A 17747-nucleotide genomic window follows, 5' to 3' on the forward strand; every position below is an offset into this window, starting at 1 on the left:
ACAAAAACTAGATAAAAAAATTTTTTAAATAAATAAATAAGATTTTATTTTAAATAAATTTCTCCATAAAAACATTTTAAGCTTCAACGCTAAATCACTTTTTAAAAAATAAATTTTAATAATGATTTTAAAAAAGATCAGGAAAATATTTATTCTATAATTCAATAAAAATATTAAAAATTGTTTAATTTGGAGTTAATTTAATAATAAAATTTCTTTTTATTTATTGATAAGATATTTATTTTTGCAAAAAAAAAAAAGAATTATTGGAGATTAATTTTAAATTATATAAAATGTTTGAATCTGGACTTAACTTTTCTCTAAAGATAACAAATAGCACATATATTTGTAAAATACTTTTTCACTTAATTCAATTTGTGAATAATCCATATTTGATTTTTTATTATTAATATTATTTATTTATTTCTATATTTAATTTTATATTTATATCAAATTTTGTTGAAATTGGGTTTTCTCTTATTAATGAAGGCATCAACACCTTCTTTTGATCCTGGAAGATTGAATAAACTAGAAAATAGAGTTCTTTCGTAGCTAATACCTTCTGTGATTCCTAAATCTTCAGATTTGTTAACAGATTTTTTAGCAGTCATTAGAGTGTACATAGACCACTAAGCGACTTCTCTTGCATATTTTAATACTTCTTCGTGCAACTTTTCTTTGGGATAAACATCAGCTACAACATTCATATCCTTAGCCTTTTAAGCATCAAAGAATTGACCACTTAAGATATACTAGTTAGCTCTTACTTTGCCAACAATCTTAGAGAAACGCTATGTACCTCCTATGCCTGGAATTAAACCTAATTTAATTTCTGGGAATCCAAACTTGGCATCATCAGAGCAGAAAATTACGTCTGCTGATAAAGCTATTTCCTAAGATAAATTTTAAATGTTTAATTAATCAAATACGAAAGATTTAAAATAAAATTTTACAAATCCACCTCCTAAGCAGAATCCATTAACACCTGCAATAATAGGTTTAGTTGTCTTGAAAAGAACATTATCATATACTTAGAAAGTATTAGAAATCATTTCTGTTTAAACAGATAACTTGGTGAATCTAGTAATATCAGCACCTGCACAGAAAGCCTTAGGAAATTTGGATAAAATGACAATAACTTTAACATCTTATGAGTTGTTTAACTCAGTAATGCTTTATGATAATTCTGTTTCTAACTAAAGAGAAAGACAGTTCAAATCTTTAGGAGAATTAAAATATATCACACCAACGGTCTTGTTATCTAAATACTCTATAGTAACTTTGCGGGAGTCATTGCATAAATTTTAGGTAATTTGCTAATTCAAAGATGCTACACGGTCCATTACGATAAATGTTTAATTTTTTATTTTTGATAATTATAAATATTAAATTTTGAAGATTTTTTTGTTTATTTATAATATTAGAAAAGAAATTAATTAATTCTTCAAAAGATTTATTCTGATAAATAGTTTATGAATAAGTAATCAAAAACATTCTATTATTCTGAAAATCCAATATATGCCAATATTCAATATCAATATTATAGCATTTATATCTCTCTGACATCACGTAATCTTATATTACCTCACACTTTATAATTTATATCCAACTTTATTCAAATATCAGGAAGTATGATACATGAAATAAGCATTTATTTTTTTCCATTTTCTGATTTTTTAGTCTTAAGATGCTTCTAAAAAATTAAAGTATGTATTAGTATTTTTCTAAAATTTCTAAAGTATGCTTGTTAGCTTATATTTTAAATAATACTCATAAATAAATAAATAATTATTCCTTGAAAGGCAGAAAGATTTAGATTTCAAAAGATAACTGTTTTATTTTTATAAGTTTTCATTTTTTTTTTGTTAAGTGTTATTTATTATCAAAAACCAAGTATTATCTATTATAATTTACAATTAAAATATTATTTTAGTAAATTATTATAAAATATAAGTAAAAAGACTGATCAAATTAAATTTAGGCATATTTATTTAATTGATAATTAGTTATTAGAATTTAATTAAAAGAAAGTAAATAGTTTGCATTATTTTATATTTTAATGATAGGATAGTGCTACATATAGTAAGGAGTATATAATTAAATTACAGTTTAATCTAAATTTGAAAAATAACTTTTATTATTTTTATTTATTATTTATATAAAAGTAAAAGTTAATAAAATTAATTTTAAATAATTTATATCAATTATTACTACTTGTCTATTTACTTGAATTTTCTTAAACTAATTAAATACTTTAAGGATACTCTGTTAGTTTTATTTTTTGTTCACTTTACTTTTTTTCTTCATGTTTTCTCTTTAAATTTTCATTAACTAATGCTATACAAATTAAACCTATAATTTGAATTATAAGACCTATTCCTAAGCAAATATAAACGTTATTTTAGCTATCAACACCTATTGCTTGAGCTGAAATAATAATCTATTTTAAAATAAATACAAATATTTTATAACAAATTAATTCAAAAAGTAGCTTATTTACATGAAGAACTCCAAATAATTATCCTGATTTATAAATTAATCCAGAACTGATAGTTTCTGAAATAGGAAAGGTTATTTCACATGCAAATTCAAGAGAAATAGGAATTAAAGGAGTTGCAAAAAATCCATAAAGAAAGAATGCAAAACACTAAAGCCCAAAATTTTCAATTGGTAAAACTCCCATCATAAATGAATAGCAAAAGATTGATATAACACTAGTTACTATCATTACAAACTTATACCTATGATTTTTTTCTACAATAGAGGTGATAATAGCTGAACCAATTAAACCTGAAACTATGAAAATGGCTCCAACATAGCTTGTTTCATCCTAAATTATTAAACCCATTGATTAGTTTTGTTTTATATTAAATATTCAAAAAATTAATTACTGTTGTGTAAGAGAATTTTTCTAGGTAGAAATTAATTAGTGTTGCTATTGAGTTGAAATTTCCCAAAATACAACCAAAAGAAATATATAAATATAAAAAATCCTTATCTTTGATAAGCTTAGGCATTGATTCTCTAAAAGTGGTTTTTTCTGTATTAGCAGCATGACTAATAATTTCAATTTAAAAAAATTTATTGATATTTCATTATTTTGTAAAAATTACCTTGGAGGTGTAGGTGGCTTTTCTCTGAAAAATATGACAGAAGGAATGCAACATGCAGTGATAACAATTGCTTATACTAACATTAAATCATAAATCTAATTCCTAGTATCGTTTGAGTAAGTGGAACTAACAATAAAGCTAGGAAATAAGAATCCTATACCAACTCCGATTATATTAATTAATGACAATATAGCTGTGGCCATTTATCTCTTTATATTGATTAAATTTTTTATATAAAATATGAAATTTAAATTGAATTGTAGAAACGTGCAATTTAATAATTATCTAATATTAATAAAGCTTTTACTTATTTAGGTTTAAACCATACAGATGCTATCTATGCTGGTGCATTTAGAATAAAGGGTTGACCTATAGCTCCAAAAATTTAACCTAAAATAGCCCATCCAAAGCTTTCGTTTATAAGCAGTCTAACCCAAGCTCCTAAAATAGTAAAAAATATACCAGTGAAAACCTATTATTTATTATTCAAAATTTATTTTTTGTAATGCATTTTAAAGATTTGAATCAGTAATGAATATTCAAATGTTTACTCCTATTTTCAATCCTTTATCTGAGAGTATATAATTAGAAGGAAAATTTATGAAAACGTAAATTATCATCCATACTAGTGAAGTAAGAGTTACCACAAATTAGGTTTAATCATATGCCTATATTTTTTAGTAGTTATAAATTATTACTTTATTTTTCAAAGCTATTTATAAATAAAGATTTATTACTTATTATACTTGTGATGAGATTGAACTGAATGTGATCCATTCTATACCATTCATCATATTAGGAAAGCAAAATAGAACTACAATCCACCATCTAAATTAAAATAAAAATATTTTTATAAAATTGCTATTATTTAAAACTCACAAATAGAGTGATACAGCTATAAATATTTAAATTTAATTATCTAAAAATAAACCTGTATGGATAATCACGAAATTCCTCTTCATTTTATGTTTATTTAAGAACCTCTTAAGATACAGGTTAGATTTTTGTTTCAGTTGTTATCATGTTTTTATTTATTTTTTTTGTTGTACAATTTCTTACTTAATATTACTTAATAACTAAAAATTAATTAATTTAGATGAACTTTTTTATAATTAAATAATTGCATCAACTATAACCTAAAACACATACGAAGATTAAATCCATAAGAAATCATTATTAGCATTTGATTATTTTGAGTTAAAAATGTACCAAAGAAAATAACTATTCGTTATCATACTATTTTGCTATATTATTTTGGGTATTATTTATTTTTTTCTAAAGATTTTAATCATTTAATTTACATTAATACACAAATATATATAAATCCAATCATTATGTAATTCTTTTGACTATTTTATTCTTTTTACCCAAAATCACCATAAAAAATTGAAAATCTAATGAATTAGTCTATAATTTAATGTTAACAAAACTTGTGGTAATTTCAAACAAAAAATACTCTTTTAGTAGTCTTCAAAGCTTTATTACAAACTCTTATTTGTTATTTTATAAAATAAAAATAATGAAATTTTATTGAAAAATATTATATTATTTGAAAGATACTTGACAAAAATTAATTAATTATAATTATAATAAAATTCTATATAAAAGTTTTATAATTTATTATACTGATATTTTTTGTCATTAATTACATCTTAAAAATTATAGCGTGATTAGATTACTATCTTTGCTTTTATATTTCTTTTAGTTTAAAAAATCCTTATTTTTTATTAGCTCCTCGATAAGAATTTTTCCAAAAATAACATCTATACTTATTATTGACTAATATAACCAAGAAGAGTAAAACTATTTAATTATATTAAATAAATACTGATACAATAAATTTCCTAATTTACTGGCATAATAATTTTTTAACAGAATATTTTTAAAATACTAAAATTTGTTATTTTAAAATTACATTTTAAATACAATTTAATTATAATATTTATTAAAATCATTTTTGTAAATTTTAAAGTAGCCAAAAGCAAATTATTCACTAAGTTTTATTTTTAAATATTTAATCCCATTAAATAATTTTGCAATTAAAATTGAATTATTCCTTTATAATATTAACTTATTTTGTTTGTTGTATTTTACACTTTTACATTTGATTCACTGATAATAATTAATTTATTATCATCATAAGAACATATTTTAATCTTGAATTTGTTAAATAAAATTATGATTCACACTTGTTATTTATCAATCAAGCAATTTTTCATTTTCTTAATCAAATTTTTATATTGTTTATTGGCCCTAATTTACTTGAGCTTTAATATACCAGTTCTATACTCTGTGGAGGAGATAATAAATCTTTTTGTCTCATACTTTCTTATTTCTTTTCTTCTTATTTTCTTTTTAAATCTTCTTTAACAAATAGCATAAATACAAGTCCTAAAATTTATAAAAATAGTCCTAAAGCCATACAAATATATACATTATTTTAGCTATCAATTTATATCACTTCTGTTGAGATTACAATCTATTTTTATTTATAAATTTTTAAATTATTATTATAAGTAAACTAAATTAATAATTTTAAGTTTTACTTGTAAAACTCCAAACATTTAACCAGATTTAAAGACTAATCCTGATCCTATTGTTTCAGAGATAGGATAGGTTATTTCACATGCAAATTCAAGAGATAGGGGAATTAAAGGAGTAGCAAAAAACCCATACAAAAAAAATGAAACCAATTAGAGTGAAAAATTTTCAATAGACAAAACACCCATAGCTAAAGAATAGGATAATATAGATGTAACTGTACTAATTATTATCACTAACTTATATTTTTAATATTTTTCTACTACTATAGATAATATAGCTGATCCAATTAATCCTGAAATAATAAAAACTGCACCAAAATAACTTGTATCATCCTATTTAGAATTAAAGAATAAGCTAATTTATTTTAAAATGCAAAATTACTGAAGAATAACTAAATTATTCAAGAAAGAAGTTAATCAAAGTAGCAATAGAATTAAAATTTCCTAATATGCAGCCAAAATAAATATAGAGAAATATAAAATTCTTATCCCTAATCAAAATAGACATAGACTCACTAAATTTAGATTTCTCAACACTTGCTGAATGACTAATTATTAAACACATTTTTTAATTAAAAACCTATTTAAAATAATTAGTTCATTACCTTGGAGGAGTTGGTGGTTTTTCCCTGAAAAATATCACAGTAGGTATGCAACAAGCTGTAATAAGAATAGCTTAAATAAGCATCAAATCATAAATTTCATTAGTGGTACTGTCAGAATAGGTAGGACTGACGATAAAGCTAGGAAATAAAAATCCTATTCCAACTCCTATCACATTAACTAATGATAATATTGCAGTGGCCATTTACCTCTATTAAAATTAACAAAAATAAAAAGCTTCATTAAGATTATTAATTAATTCTATCTTATCGAATATCTTAAAAGGTACTAACGTAATGTGAAAGATGTAATAAAAATTTTACTTATTAGGGCTTAAACCAAACAGCAGCAATTTAAGTAGGAGCATTCAAAATAAAAGGTTAAGCTATTCCACCTAATACTTATCCAAATATCGCCCATCCAAAATTTTCATTTATTAATAATCTTATCCATGCACCAATAACAGTAAAGAAAATACCTGTAAAAACCTTCATATAAAATTATCAATTAGAATAAATTAAGTAGTGATTAAGTTACTCCTATTTTAAGTCCTTTTTGTGAAAGAATATAGTTAGATGGAAAATTCATAACGATATAGCAAAACATTGAAGCAAGAGAAGTTAAAGAAACAACAAATTAAGATTGATCATATGCCTTTAAATTTGGATAAAGTAGAAGTTAATATCTATTACAAATTAAAATAACATATTAAAAATACTTGTTAAACCTAAGAGGAGATAGGACTAAAAGTAATCCATTCTATACCATTCATCATATTTGGAAAGCAAAATAAAATAACTATGCACCATCTATTAAAAATAAAAATGACATAAAAAATTATTAAGTTAATTGCTACAAATTAAATAAGATTAAAAATGAGAACTAAAAAAGAAATGATATTCAAACCTATAAGAATAGTCCTTAAACTCATCCTTATTTTAATCATTCACCTCTTTGATAGAGTCGGTATCGTCGACATATTTAGATATAGCTTTCATTTAATTGCTAGTTTAATTCATTATTTATTTGTCTACTTTTTCTTTTTTTAATTTACTTGATTTATATTTCTGGTTTAAATTATATCTATAAAGTCATTTAATATTTTACATTTAATATTAAGATCTAATACTATGGTCATCTTTAATAAAAAGAAGGTGAAAAGATTAAAGAATTAACCTGATTTAAAAGATTATCAATTATTGTATCTTCATTTTAATCAACTAAAAATTTGTTTTTTGATATTTGATAAATATTACTTGCCCGTTTTTTTATTTTTTAATTTAAAAGAAAATATAGTCAACTATTTAATGAAAGACTCAAATATACTTTAAAGTAGATTATTTTATATAATATTATTATAATTATTGTAAATAATAATTTTATTATGTAAATTTAGTTAAAAGACAAATATTTTAAAAATTGTAAATTAAATTTGTAAATTTTGAATTTTTTTAGTTAATTAAAGTTTAAATTATCTTTACTATACAAGCTTACTAATTTTTCCAATCTTTTTTCTCAAAATATAAATTGAAAGTAAATTTATAAAAGCTTAATTTTTATTTACCCAAATGAAGTGAGGTGACCACAAACTATGATTAATCATGAGATTAGATTATATTGTTGTGAATTATTAGTCTAATATTGATTGATTTTGATTGATTAAAATTCAAATTTACCTAATTTTAGCAGACCAAACATTTTAAAAAATCAATATAATTAAATAATTAAAAAAATTTTTTAAATAAATTTTGTTAGCTTCTTAAAAATGTGGCTTTTAATTTATGAGGAATAATGGTAACTATATTTTCCTTTTTTACTTTAATCTATTTTTTTCATATGCTTAAATGAATATCTTTTCTAACAAATAGGTTTAATTATTATTTACATAACAATTCTTACACAAATAAAGTACAGTTTTATGATTTGTATTACCACAAATTGCATTAAGAATACTATTTATTATAAAATATTTTTGATATTTTAAGATTTTATTGTTTGTATTTATTTTATTATTGATTCACTAATTAATTAATTTTGTTGATAAATCTCAACAAGTTTGACTTTAAAAATTTATTTAGTTCACTTCTAGAATATTTTTTTAAGCTTTATTTGAGAATTAATATAAGTCTATTTATCATTTAAACCATACAATAAGTAGTAGCTAAATTAATCAAATTTTGAAGTTACAAACTTGCTGAAACTAATCTGAGCTTGATTATGCTAGTTCTAAACTCTAAGGGTTTGGAGAGGATAACAAATCTTTTTGCTTCAAGTTTTCTTAGTTCTTTTCCTCTTATTTTCTTTTTAAATTTTCTTTGATAAAAAGCATAAATATTAGTCCCAAAATTTATAAAAATAGTCCAAGTGCCATACAAATATAAACATCTTATTAGCTATCAATTTATATAACATTTGTAGAAATAACAATCTAATTTTATTAAAAATGTAAAAAAATATTAAAAATCAATTTAATAATTTAAGAGTTACTTGTAAAACTCCAAACATTTAGCCAGATTTAAAAATTAATCCAGAACCTATCGTTTCAGAGATTGGGAAAGTTATTTCACATGCAAATTCTAACGACAAAGGAATCAAAGGAGTAGCAAAAAACCCAAATAAAAAAAATGAAATCAATTAGATTGAAAAAATTTCAACTGGTAAAACTGCCATTGTCAAAGAGTAGGATAAAATAGATGCAATAGTACTCATTATTATTACTAATTTATATTTTTGATTTTTTTCTACCACTATTGATAATATGGCTGATCCAATTAATCCAGAAACTATAAAAACAGCACCAAAATAGCTAGTATCATCCTATTAAATCCAAGTTATTAAAAATTATTATTTTAAAATACAAAATTACTGAAGAATAGCCAAATTTTTCAAGAAAGAAATTTATTAAGGTTGCTACCGAATTAAAATTTCCTAATATACAGCCGAAGTAAATATAGAGAAATATAAAATTCTTATCCCTAATGAGAGTGCACATAGACTCGCTAAATTTAGATTTTTCAACGCTCGCAGAATGACTACATATTAAATATTTTATTTGATAAAATTAGTATATTTTTAATAAATAATGATACCTTGGTGGAGTAGGAGGTTTTTCCCTGAAAAATATGACTGTTGGTATGCAACAAGCTGTGATTATGATAGCCTAAATAAGCATCAAATTATAAATTTCACTCCTAGTATTATCAGAATAAGAAGCACTCACAACAAAGCTAGGGAATAAAAATCCGATTCCAACTCCTATAACATTGATTAATGATAAAATTGCTGTGGCTATTTATCTCTATTTAAATTTTAAAATTAAAAAGCTTTAATTAAAATTTTCTAAATTATTTTTAATAATTATAAAAAAAGGTAAAAGTGTTAAAATAACTTGAAAATTCTAATAAATATTTTACTTGTTATGGTTTAAACCAGACTGCAGCAATTTGAGTAGGAGCGTTCAAAATAAATGGTTAAGCTATTCCACCAAATACTTATCCTAAAATTGCCCATCCAAAGCTATCATTTATAAGAAGTCTGATCCATGCACCAACGATTGTAAAAAAAATACCTATAAATACCTAAACAATTATTATTTATTTTATTCTCTTATGTATTGATTAGTTACTCCTATTCTTAATCCTTTTTCTGAAAGAATGTAGTTTGATGGAAAGTTAATTACAATATAACAAAACATTGAGGCTAGCGAAGTTAACGAAACAACAAATTAAGATACATTATATGCCTTTTATGTTTTTTTTTTTTAAAGTAGTTAAACACTGCATAAAATTTGGTCAAATTTAAAATACTTGCTGAACTTGGGTGGAGATAGAACTAAATGTAATCCACTCTATCCCGTTCATCATATTTGGGAAACAAAATAAGACAACTATCCACCACCTATACAGAATAAAAAATAAATCCTATATTGATATAATTCATTGGTAAAAATAAATTGATTATAAAAAAAAATAAATCATTTAGTTTATATTCAAACCTATAGGGATAGTCTTTAAATTCTTCCTTATTCTTGTCACTCGTCTCTATAACGGAATCAATTTCGCAATTAGGTATAACTTTCATTTATTGTTAATTTTAATCCATAAAGTTTTCAAATGTTTTTTGCTTTTTTATTTGATTTATATTTTTATATTAAATTTCTTTATTAACCCTTTTTACTAGTTATACTTTTTATAAAATAGAAGTATTAATCTAATCATAACTCCAATTGATTGATTGGTTCATTGGTTGATGGGTGACTGTTTAATTTTTAACTAAAAATTATTCATAAGTAAGTAATATGCGTTTTTGCATTTATTTTTTAGCTAATTTACTGAACTATAATTTATTTATTTATTTTGTGCTATTTCATGTGAATAAAAAATAATCCAATCCAAAAATAGAATCAATGAATAATTCTCTTTGATTTTTGCCTTTCTTATGTATTCATATTAAAAAAATAATTAAGCTGCATTGTAAAATTTGTGGTAATTATCATCGTTTGTTAAAATTTAACTACAAAAAATAAATATAAATTTTTTACCATTTTGAAAATGGATAAGAAGACATGGAAATATATGTATGTTGATTCAATAATTCTTTTAATATTAAACATTTTTAAATCCTAATTATTTAAACTCTTTTTTATTTTGCTATTTCAAAAAATCAACTCTTCGAATTAGAATGAATGATAAAAGGATTTTTTTATTTCAAAAATGACATAAAACTTTAATTTTTTAATTAGCTTTCAATTACTTCAGATAATTCTTAAATTTACTCGGTTTATTTTTAAAGTTGTAATTATTCTTGGTTTTTCCTTTTTAAATTTTCTTCAACTTATACAATAAATACTAGACCAAATAGCTATAAAAAAAAACCTAAACTTAAACAAATTAAAACATTTTTTTAACTTTCTATTTAAATAGCTTCAGCGGAAAGGATAATCTTTTTTATTTAACTTAATTTATTTACAATTTTTATAAAATAATCTTACCTAGAGTATTCCGAATAATTATCCTGACATATAAATAAGTCCTGAACTTGTTGATTCTGAAATAGGGAAAGTTATTTCGCACCCAAATTCAAGAGTAAGAGGGATTAATGGAGTAGAGAAGAATCCATATAAAAAAAATCCTAAGAGCTATACAATAAAACTCTCTATAATCAAAACGGCGGACACGAAAGTGTAAGAAAATAAAGATAATATTGAAGATATGATTATATATTTTTTATATTTATTGTTTTTTTCAACCATTCTTGTAATTATTGCCGAACCTATGATGCCTGATAAAATAAAAGCTCCTCCTAGGTAGCTTGTTTCATTCTTTTAAATAAGTTAATTAAAATTTTTTATTTGTAATTCGATTATAAAATTTACTGTAGAGAAGTTAAAATTTTTAAGATAGAAATTTATTAAGGCTGAAACTGAGTTAAAATTACCTAGTATACAGCCAAAGTAAATACAGGTGAATAAAAAATGTTTATTCCTAAATAGTGTACTCAAGGATATCCAAAATTCGGTCTTTTAAAAGCTAGCTGACAGGCTTTGATTAAAAATATAAATATTTTTAACTTATTAAAAGTATGATAATTATTTAATTAGTTACCTTGGCGGTGTAGGTGGTTTTTCTTTAAAAAAAAATAGCGAAGGGATGCAGCATGCTGTAATTGTAATTGCTTGAAAAAGCATTAAATTATATATTTCCTATTTCGTATCATCTGTATAAGAAGGATTAACTATAAATGAAGAAAACAAAAATCCTATCCCAACTCCAATAACACTGACTAAACATAAAATTGAGGTAGCCAATTATCTCTATTAATTTTTTAATATTTTTATTTTATAAATAAGTAAATTAAGCTGAATATGATTTCAATTTTATATGTAATTTAATTATTATATTTTAACCTACTTGATAAGGCTTAAACCAAACAGCAGCAATTTATGTGGGAGCATTCAAAATAAATGGTTAAGCAATGCCTGCAAATACTTACCCTAGAATAGCCCACCCAAAGTTATTGTTAATAAATAGCCTTATCCATGAGCCTAAGATAGTAAAAAATATACCTACAAATATCTTAATTAAAAATTATTATTTAATAATTATTTAAGATAAAGGTTCAAATGTTTACTCCAATCTTTAAGCCTTTATGAGATAATATGTAATTTGAAGGAAAATTAAATATAATGTAGCAAAGCATCGTTACAAGTGATGTCATGGATACAATAAATTTCGATGTATTATATGCCTTTAAAAAAAATAAATAAAACTTACTCTAATAAATATGTATGACTAATTTTAATTACTTATTCTACCTAAGATGAAATAGGAGAAAAAGTTATTGATTATATAGAATTCATCATGTTGACTAAACAAAACATTATAACAATCGACCATCTTTTATAAATAAATAAATTACATATTTAGTGAACTCAAAATTACATTTATTAAATTCTGAAAATGCTAATATTAATTAATTAAATCTAACCTGTATGAATATTCTTTGAAATCTTTTTATTATTCAATATTAACTTGATTATCTGAATTTGATTTACTTAATGATTGCTATGCTGTAATACTTTATTCATTCATATTGCTTAAAATTTTTAAAGTATTTGACTTTTTTATTAATTTTACTTTTTAAAAATGGTGAAATAATTATAAAAACTAATCAAATAATGCTTTAGAATTAGAGAAGTTAAATTTTTGAAAAAAATTTTTAATTAATTTTTAAGGATTACTATTTTTTTTACTGTATATAAATTAAAGGTGTCTCTTAAACCTCCAAATTACTCTTTGCAATTTAATTTACAAGATTACTAATAAAATTACACTTAATAATCATAATTTGTATCAAATAATAATTTAATTATCAAGCAACAAAATTAAATTCTAATAATTTCTGTTTAAAATTTTGAAAAAAAAAATAGAATTTACTTTCAAATTATAATAAAAATTTTAACTATAAATAGTTCTATTTTTTTTATAGATTTAATCAAATTGCTAAAAAAATTTTTCTTATTTTTATATTTTGCTTGAATAAAAAAACAAAATACTCAAATTTTAAAACATATGATGCACAATTTTATTATTTTGACAAATTATAATAAGCTTTTATATATAATAATCTATTAATTGGTAGCTTTTAAATTTCAATTATTGATTGAGATATTTTCTGAAAAAATAAATAGAAAGTCATATTTTAATAACTCTTTTATTTTCTATTAACATATAAATTTCTCAATTTGCTTAAAAAAAGAATTGTTTCAAAATAATTAATAAAATACAATAAAATTAGAATTAAGATTTATTTGTTATAATTATCAATAGTATTTAAGTTAGAATTATCAAAATAAATTAAAATACTTTTTTAGTGAGAAAACTTTTATTTTTAAAAGAAAACTATTAAAATAAAAAAAATCTATTATTAATTCAAAAATAAAATTAAAAAAAATTAATAAATTAATTTATCCTCAGCTCACTCACTGACTAGTACAAAAATTTATTTTATTTAACCTTAAAATAATTTACAAAAAATATTAAATTTTAAACTTTAGTTTTAAATAATATCTTATAATCCAGTATTCTATAATTATTAAAATAATTATAGAATATTAATCAATTATTTATTAAATTATTATCATTTAAAGCTGTTTGTTTTTCATAATTTTTGTATTATTTATTCTAGCAAATATTCTAAAAAATAAATTTAATTTAATTCATATTAATTAATTTATAAAATTTATTATTTAAAAATAATAAAATTATAAGAAAAATATTTATTTAGTTACTAAAAAGATTAATAATAGAATTAATAAATAATTAATGATCCTACTAAAATAATTAGACTTTATTATTTTTATTTATAAAGTAATGAGAAATTTTATATTATTAGTTAGATCTTATGAGGATCTAAAAATTATTAGTTATTTTTATAAGATTTATCAACAAACAAAATAAAATTTTAAATAATTTTAAAATGACTTAAAATTATAAATGAATGAATGAAATTAATACCTCTCTTTTAAAAGAATTTCAAAATTAAAATTCCACTATTTTTTTGCAAATTTAAATTTATTTGATCCTCTTTTTTTGTGTAGATTTAAAAAAATGTTAAATCCTTCTTCTATTTCATTAACAAAATTATAGCGTAAATTTTAATTATTTTAAAAAATTATATTTTTAAGTTAAGATATCTGTATTTAAAAACCAGTAATTTAATAGCTTTATTAAAAAATAAAAAATAAGAAAACAAAATTAATTATATTTTATAAAAAATTAAATAAATGACAACTAATTTTACTAATTTTTACTACGACTGCTTTTGTGCTGAACTAGCTAAAAGTGGTAGATCTTAATGTAAAGCATGCTATAATCCTATTGAAAATGATAGCCTAAGAATTGGATATAAAATTTATGTTAACGAAGAGCATTCTGTAATAAGTACTAAATGGTATCACCCTAAATGTGTAGTTCTACCAGAAAAATTTACAAACTTAAAGGTATGGGATATTGAGGGAATAGACGACTTAGAGTCTAAATATCACAAAGAAATAAAAGAATCACTTAAAATCTAATAAGGAAAAAAAGATTAAAGAGTCTAACATCTCCCAAAAATAACAATTAGAGAGTGTAAACCTACTTCAAAATTTAACTAATAAAAAACATTCGATAAGCAGTAATGGAATAAGTTTGTTTCTTATAAGGAAGAGTTTAATAATATGGATTATAAATAACTAAAGTAGTTGTTGATTAAAAATGACTCCTGCACTTTTGGTGGTAAAAAGTTACTTGCTAAAAGATGTGCTATACTGAAGATGATTGGGGTTGTGAAACACTGTCCAACATGCGGAGGTAATAGGATAAGATTTTATTTTGCTGATGGCTAATATTATTGTCCAGGTTATCTAGATGATACTAATTGGGTAGACTGCAAACAATGGTTTGATGTAGATGAAATTAAAGGATACGATTGGATAGAGTGACAAAATGATAAAAAGGATATTTATATTTTAATTTATTTGTATATTATATGTCTAGTAAATATTCTATAAATAATAAAATATTAACTTAATACTTTTAAAAGATTTAATTTATTTAAAAATAATATATTTTATTCTTTTAATTTTTAAAAATAATTCATAATTAATTTATTATTTTAATCAAAAAATACAAAAATGTATCAAAATTTTTTATTGAAAATTAAATTAATGTATTTATTTTTGCATCATATTATTTTTGAGAATTAATATTAATAAGCTATTTATTTTTAGTAAAAAGACAGTTGCTATATTTAAAAAATTAAAAAAAGTCCGCGTTATCAAATTAAAATCATCAATTAAATATATACGTTAACTAAAATATATAAGCTATTATCATCCATCAATTCTTAATAACAAAAAATTATATAATTCCATTCCTAAATTTAAATATTTTATAAATTTGATTTTTTCATTTTAGATAAAAATATAGATTTGAAATATCAAGAACCATGATATCGTGATTTATGATATTTCAAATAATTTTTATATTAATAATGAATTTTTTTTTTTCTAAATCTTATCAACAGATTTTAGGAAAGAAAGTGAAAAAATTTCAAGAAATTTAATGAAGATTCAAGGTATTTAGTTATAACACAAACAAACAAGTGAAATCTTAATTTTTAAAATTAATTTAAAAAAAAAAAAAAACTGTCTATGGACGGATATGTAAGTAAGTAAGTAAGTATAAAGAAAATAATAATTTTGCATTAAGGTTTTAGCTTTGTAAGATAACTTTTTAACCAATAAAATGAAAACTTACTTTTTAAAATAGTAAAAATATAATTTAGATGTAATTAATAACTAGGTTTTTAAGATGTAAAAAAGATGGTATTTTGGTTTAAGTCAAATTTAATGACCATTAGATTATAAAAGAATTATCAAAAAATCTTATGGTAATAAAGCAATATATAGTTTCAAACTGCTTCTTAAAGAAAAATTAATAAATCAATATTCCTTCTCAAAATATAAATATAGTAAATAATAAAAAAAAGATAAAATGAGATAGATTATTTTCCTTATTTTATTAGTCTGCTTAATAAGCTCTGCCTATACTTAAATTCTTAGGCCACAACCCAAAAAGCTAAGCTTGAAGAAATCCTTTTTTAAGAATTTCGCCTACAGCTATAGAGAGAAATTAAACTTAACTACTCAATGCAACAATGTCAACATCACAGAGCATGACGGAGTTTCTTTATCTGGATACTTAAATGTTGGTATTTAGAACTCTTCATCTGCCTTAGGTTTCATTTTCTTTGGCGCTAAAAATCTTTCTATTTCTGAGTTGAGAAATCGCCCAACTATCATGTGGCTTAATGGTGGTCCTGGATGCTCTTCTTAATTTGGTAATTTCTTTGAGCTTGGTCCTCTTAAAGTTTTTTAAGGAGAAACTAGTGAAGATTTTTATTTTGAAAAAAATGAATATGCTTGGTCTAATGAATATAATACTATATTTATTGATCAACCAATCGGTACAGGTATTTCTTATGCCGAAGAATTTTCATAAATTCCTGTTAATGAAACATAAGTTGCTGCTTAATTTTATCATGCCCTTACTGAACTTTATGAAAACACAAACGGATGCTTTAATCAATTAGGCTTAAAACCTGAAAATTCTCCTCTTTTCATATATGGTGAATCTTATGCTGGAAAATACATTCCTTCAATAGCTTAAAAAATTGTTGAAGAAGGAAACAAACTCAACTTAAAAGGCATAGGTATTGGTGATGGATTTACTTCCCCATATTATGATGTCTAAGCTGTTAACTAATATGCTTTCGATGAAGGTTTGATAGATACCAGTTAATATAACTAAAACTTATTGTTAGTTTAAGCTTCACAAAAGGCTATTAACGAATCTAATTGGTAAGCTGCATCTGACTACTTTAATTAAGTTGTTGGAAATAGTTGCCCAAGTGGTGTAGATGTCTATAACATTTTCCGTTCTGAAGAACCTGATTCTTCTGCTCTTGATGGCTTATTTAACTCATAATTTGGCTAATAACTTTTCCATATCTAACTCAATAAGGATTATGAATAGTGTGATTCTTAAGTTTATGATGCTCTTTCTACTGATTTCATTTAAAATAATTGCGTCTAAAAGGTTACTTACTTACTTGAATAAGGTATCTAAGTTAATGTATTTAATGGTGATTTAGATTTAATTGTACCATACTATGCTCCTTAATTGTGGATTAACACTTTGGAATGGTCAAAAATCTAATAATACAAATCAGCTGAAACCTTAGTATGGAGAAATAATTCTACAATTTATGGTACAGTTAAGTAATATGATAACTTATCATTTGTTATTGTTTTTAATTCAGGCCACATGGTACCTTAAGATCAACCAGAAGCATCCTTGGATATGATTAAAAATGCTGTAAATTATGCACTAAATAAAGCCCAGAAAGTATAAACTTCTGAAATGTGATCAAAATTAACAAATTA

The 17747-nt window shown here is 22.3% G+C and overlaps 7 protein-coding genes across 7 annotated transcripts; 2 read left to right on the top strand and 5 right to left on the bottom strand. All coding sequences in view use genetic code 6, as the record gives it.

The window, feature by feature from the left end:
• Positions 1-449: 449 nt before the first annotated feature.
• TTHERM_00773610 (enoyl-CoA hydratase/isomerase) lies at positions 450-1343 on the bottom strand (the record flags this gene model as incomplete). Its single annotated transcript, XM_001031614.3, has 2 exons — positions 450-893; positions 954-1343. 2 exons carry the CDS (start codon positions 1341-1343, stop codon positions 450-452), a joined length of 834 nt encoding a protein of 277 aa, XP_001031614.2.
• Positions 1344-2200: 857 nt separating this feature from the next.
• Positions 2201-4136, bottom strand: TTHERM_00773620 (MFS transporter; the record flags this gene model as incomplete). Its single annotated transcript, XM_001031615.3, has 8 exons — positions 2201-2440; positions 2501-2830; positions 2892-3057; positions 3114-3322; positions 3421-3585; positions 3665-3781; positions 3851-3941; positions 4045-4136. 8 exons carry the CDS (start codon positions 4134-4136, stop codon positions 2201-2203), a joined length of 1410 nt encoding a protein of 469 aa, XP_001031615.2.
• A 1204-nt stretch (positions 4137-5340) lies between these two features.
• TTHERM_00773630 (MFS transporter) lies at positions 5341-7278 on the bottom strand (the record flags this gene model as incomplete). Its single annotated transcript, XM_001031616.1, has 8 exons — positions 5341-5592; positions 5660-5989; positions 6039-6204; positions 6262-6470; positions 6583-6747; positions 6797-6913; positions 6978-7068; positions 7166-7278. 8 exons carry the CDS (start codon positions 7276-7278, stop codon positions 5341-5343), a joined length of 1443 nt encoding a protein of 480 aa, XP_001031616.1.
• Positions 7279-8429: 1151 nt separating this feature from the next.
• Positions 8430-10570, bottom strand: TTHERM_00773640 (MFS transporter; the record flags this gene model as incomplete). The annotated part of the gene is made up of 8 exons (XM_001031617.2): positions 8430-8687; positions 8747-9076; positions 9126-9291; positions 9349-9557; positions 9673-9837; positions 9885-10001; positions 10066-10156; positions 10254-10570. The coding sequence occupies 8 exons, from the start codon at positions 10568-10570 to the stop codon at positions 8430-8432; spliced, it is 1653 nt and encodes a 550-aa protein (XP_001031617.2).
• A 351-nt stretch (positions 10571-10921) lies between these two features.
• TTHERM_000773649 (MFS transporter) lies at positions 10922-12849 on the bottom strand (the record flags this gene model as incomplete). The annotated part of the gene is made up of 8 exons (XM_012799599.1): positions 10922-11200; positions 11250-11579; positions 11634-11799; positions 11863-12071; positions 12169-12333; positions 12389-12505; positions 12564-12654; positions 12746-12849. 8 exons carry the CDS (start codon positions 12847-12849, stop codon positions 10922-10924), a joined length of 1461 nt encoding a protein of 486 aa, XP_012655053.1.
• Positions 12850-14543: 1694 nt separating this feature from the next.
• Positions 14544-15242, top strand: TTHERM_00773650 (poly polymerase and DNA-ligase Zn-finger region family protein; the record flags this gene model as incomplete). Its single annotated transcript, XM_001031618.1, has 1 exon — positions 14544-15242. One exon carries the CDS (start codon positions 14544-14546, stop codon positions 15240-15242), a length of 699 nt encoding a protein of 232 aa, XP_001031618.1.
• Positions 15243-16155: 913 nt separating this feature from the next.
• On the top strand, positions 16156-17730 carry TTHERM_00773660 (serine carboxypeptidase family protein; the record flags this gene model as incomplete). The annotated part of the gene is made up of 1 exon (XM_001031619.4): positions 16156-17730. The coding sequence occupies exon 1, from the start codon at positions 16297-16299 to the stop codon at positions 17728-17730; it is 1434 nt and encodes a 477-aa protein (XP_001031619.3). The 5' UTR covers positions 16156-16296.
• Between the last annotated feature and the right edge of the window lie 17 nt (positions 17731-17747).

Source organism: Tetrahymena thermophila, assembly GCF_000189635.1.
Source record: "Tetrahymena thermophila SB210 genomic scaffold scf_8254449, whole genome shotgun sequence".
NCBI lineage: Eukaryota > Ciliophora > Oligohymenophorea > Hymenostomatida > Tetrahymenidae > Tetrahymena > Tetrahymena thermophila.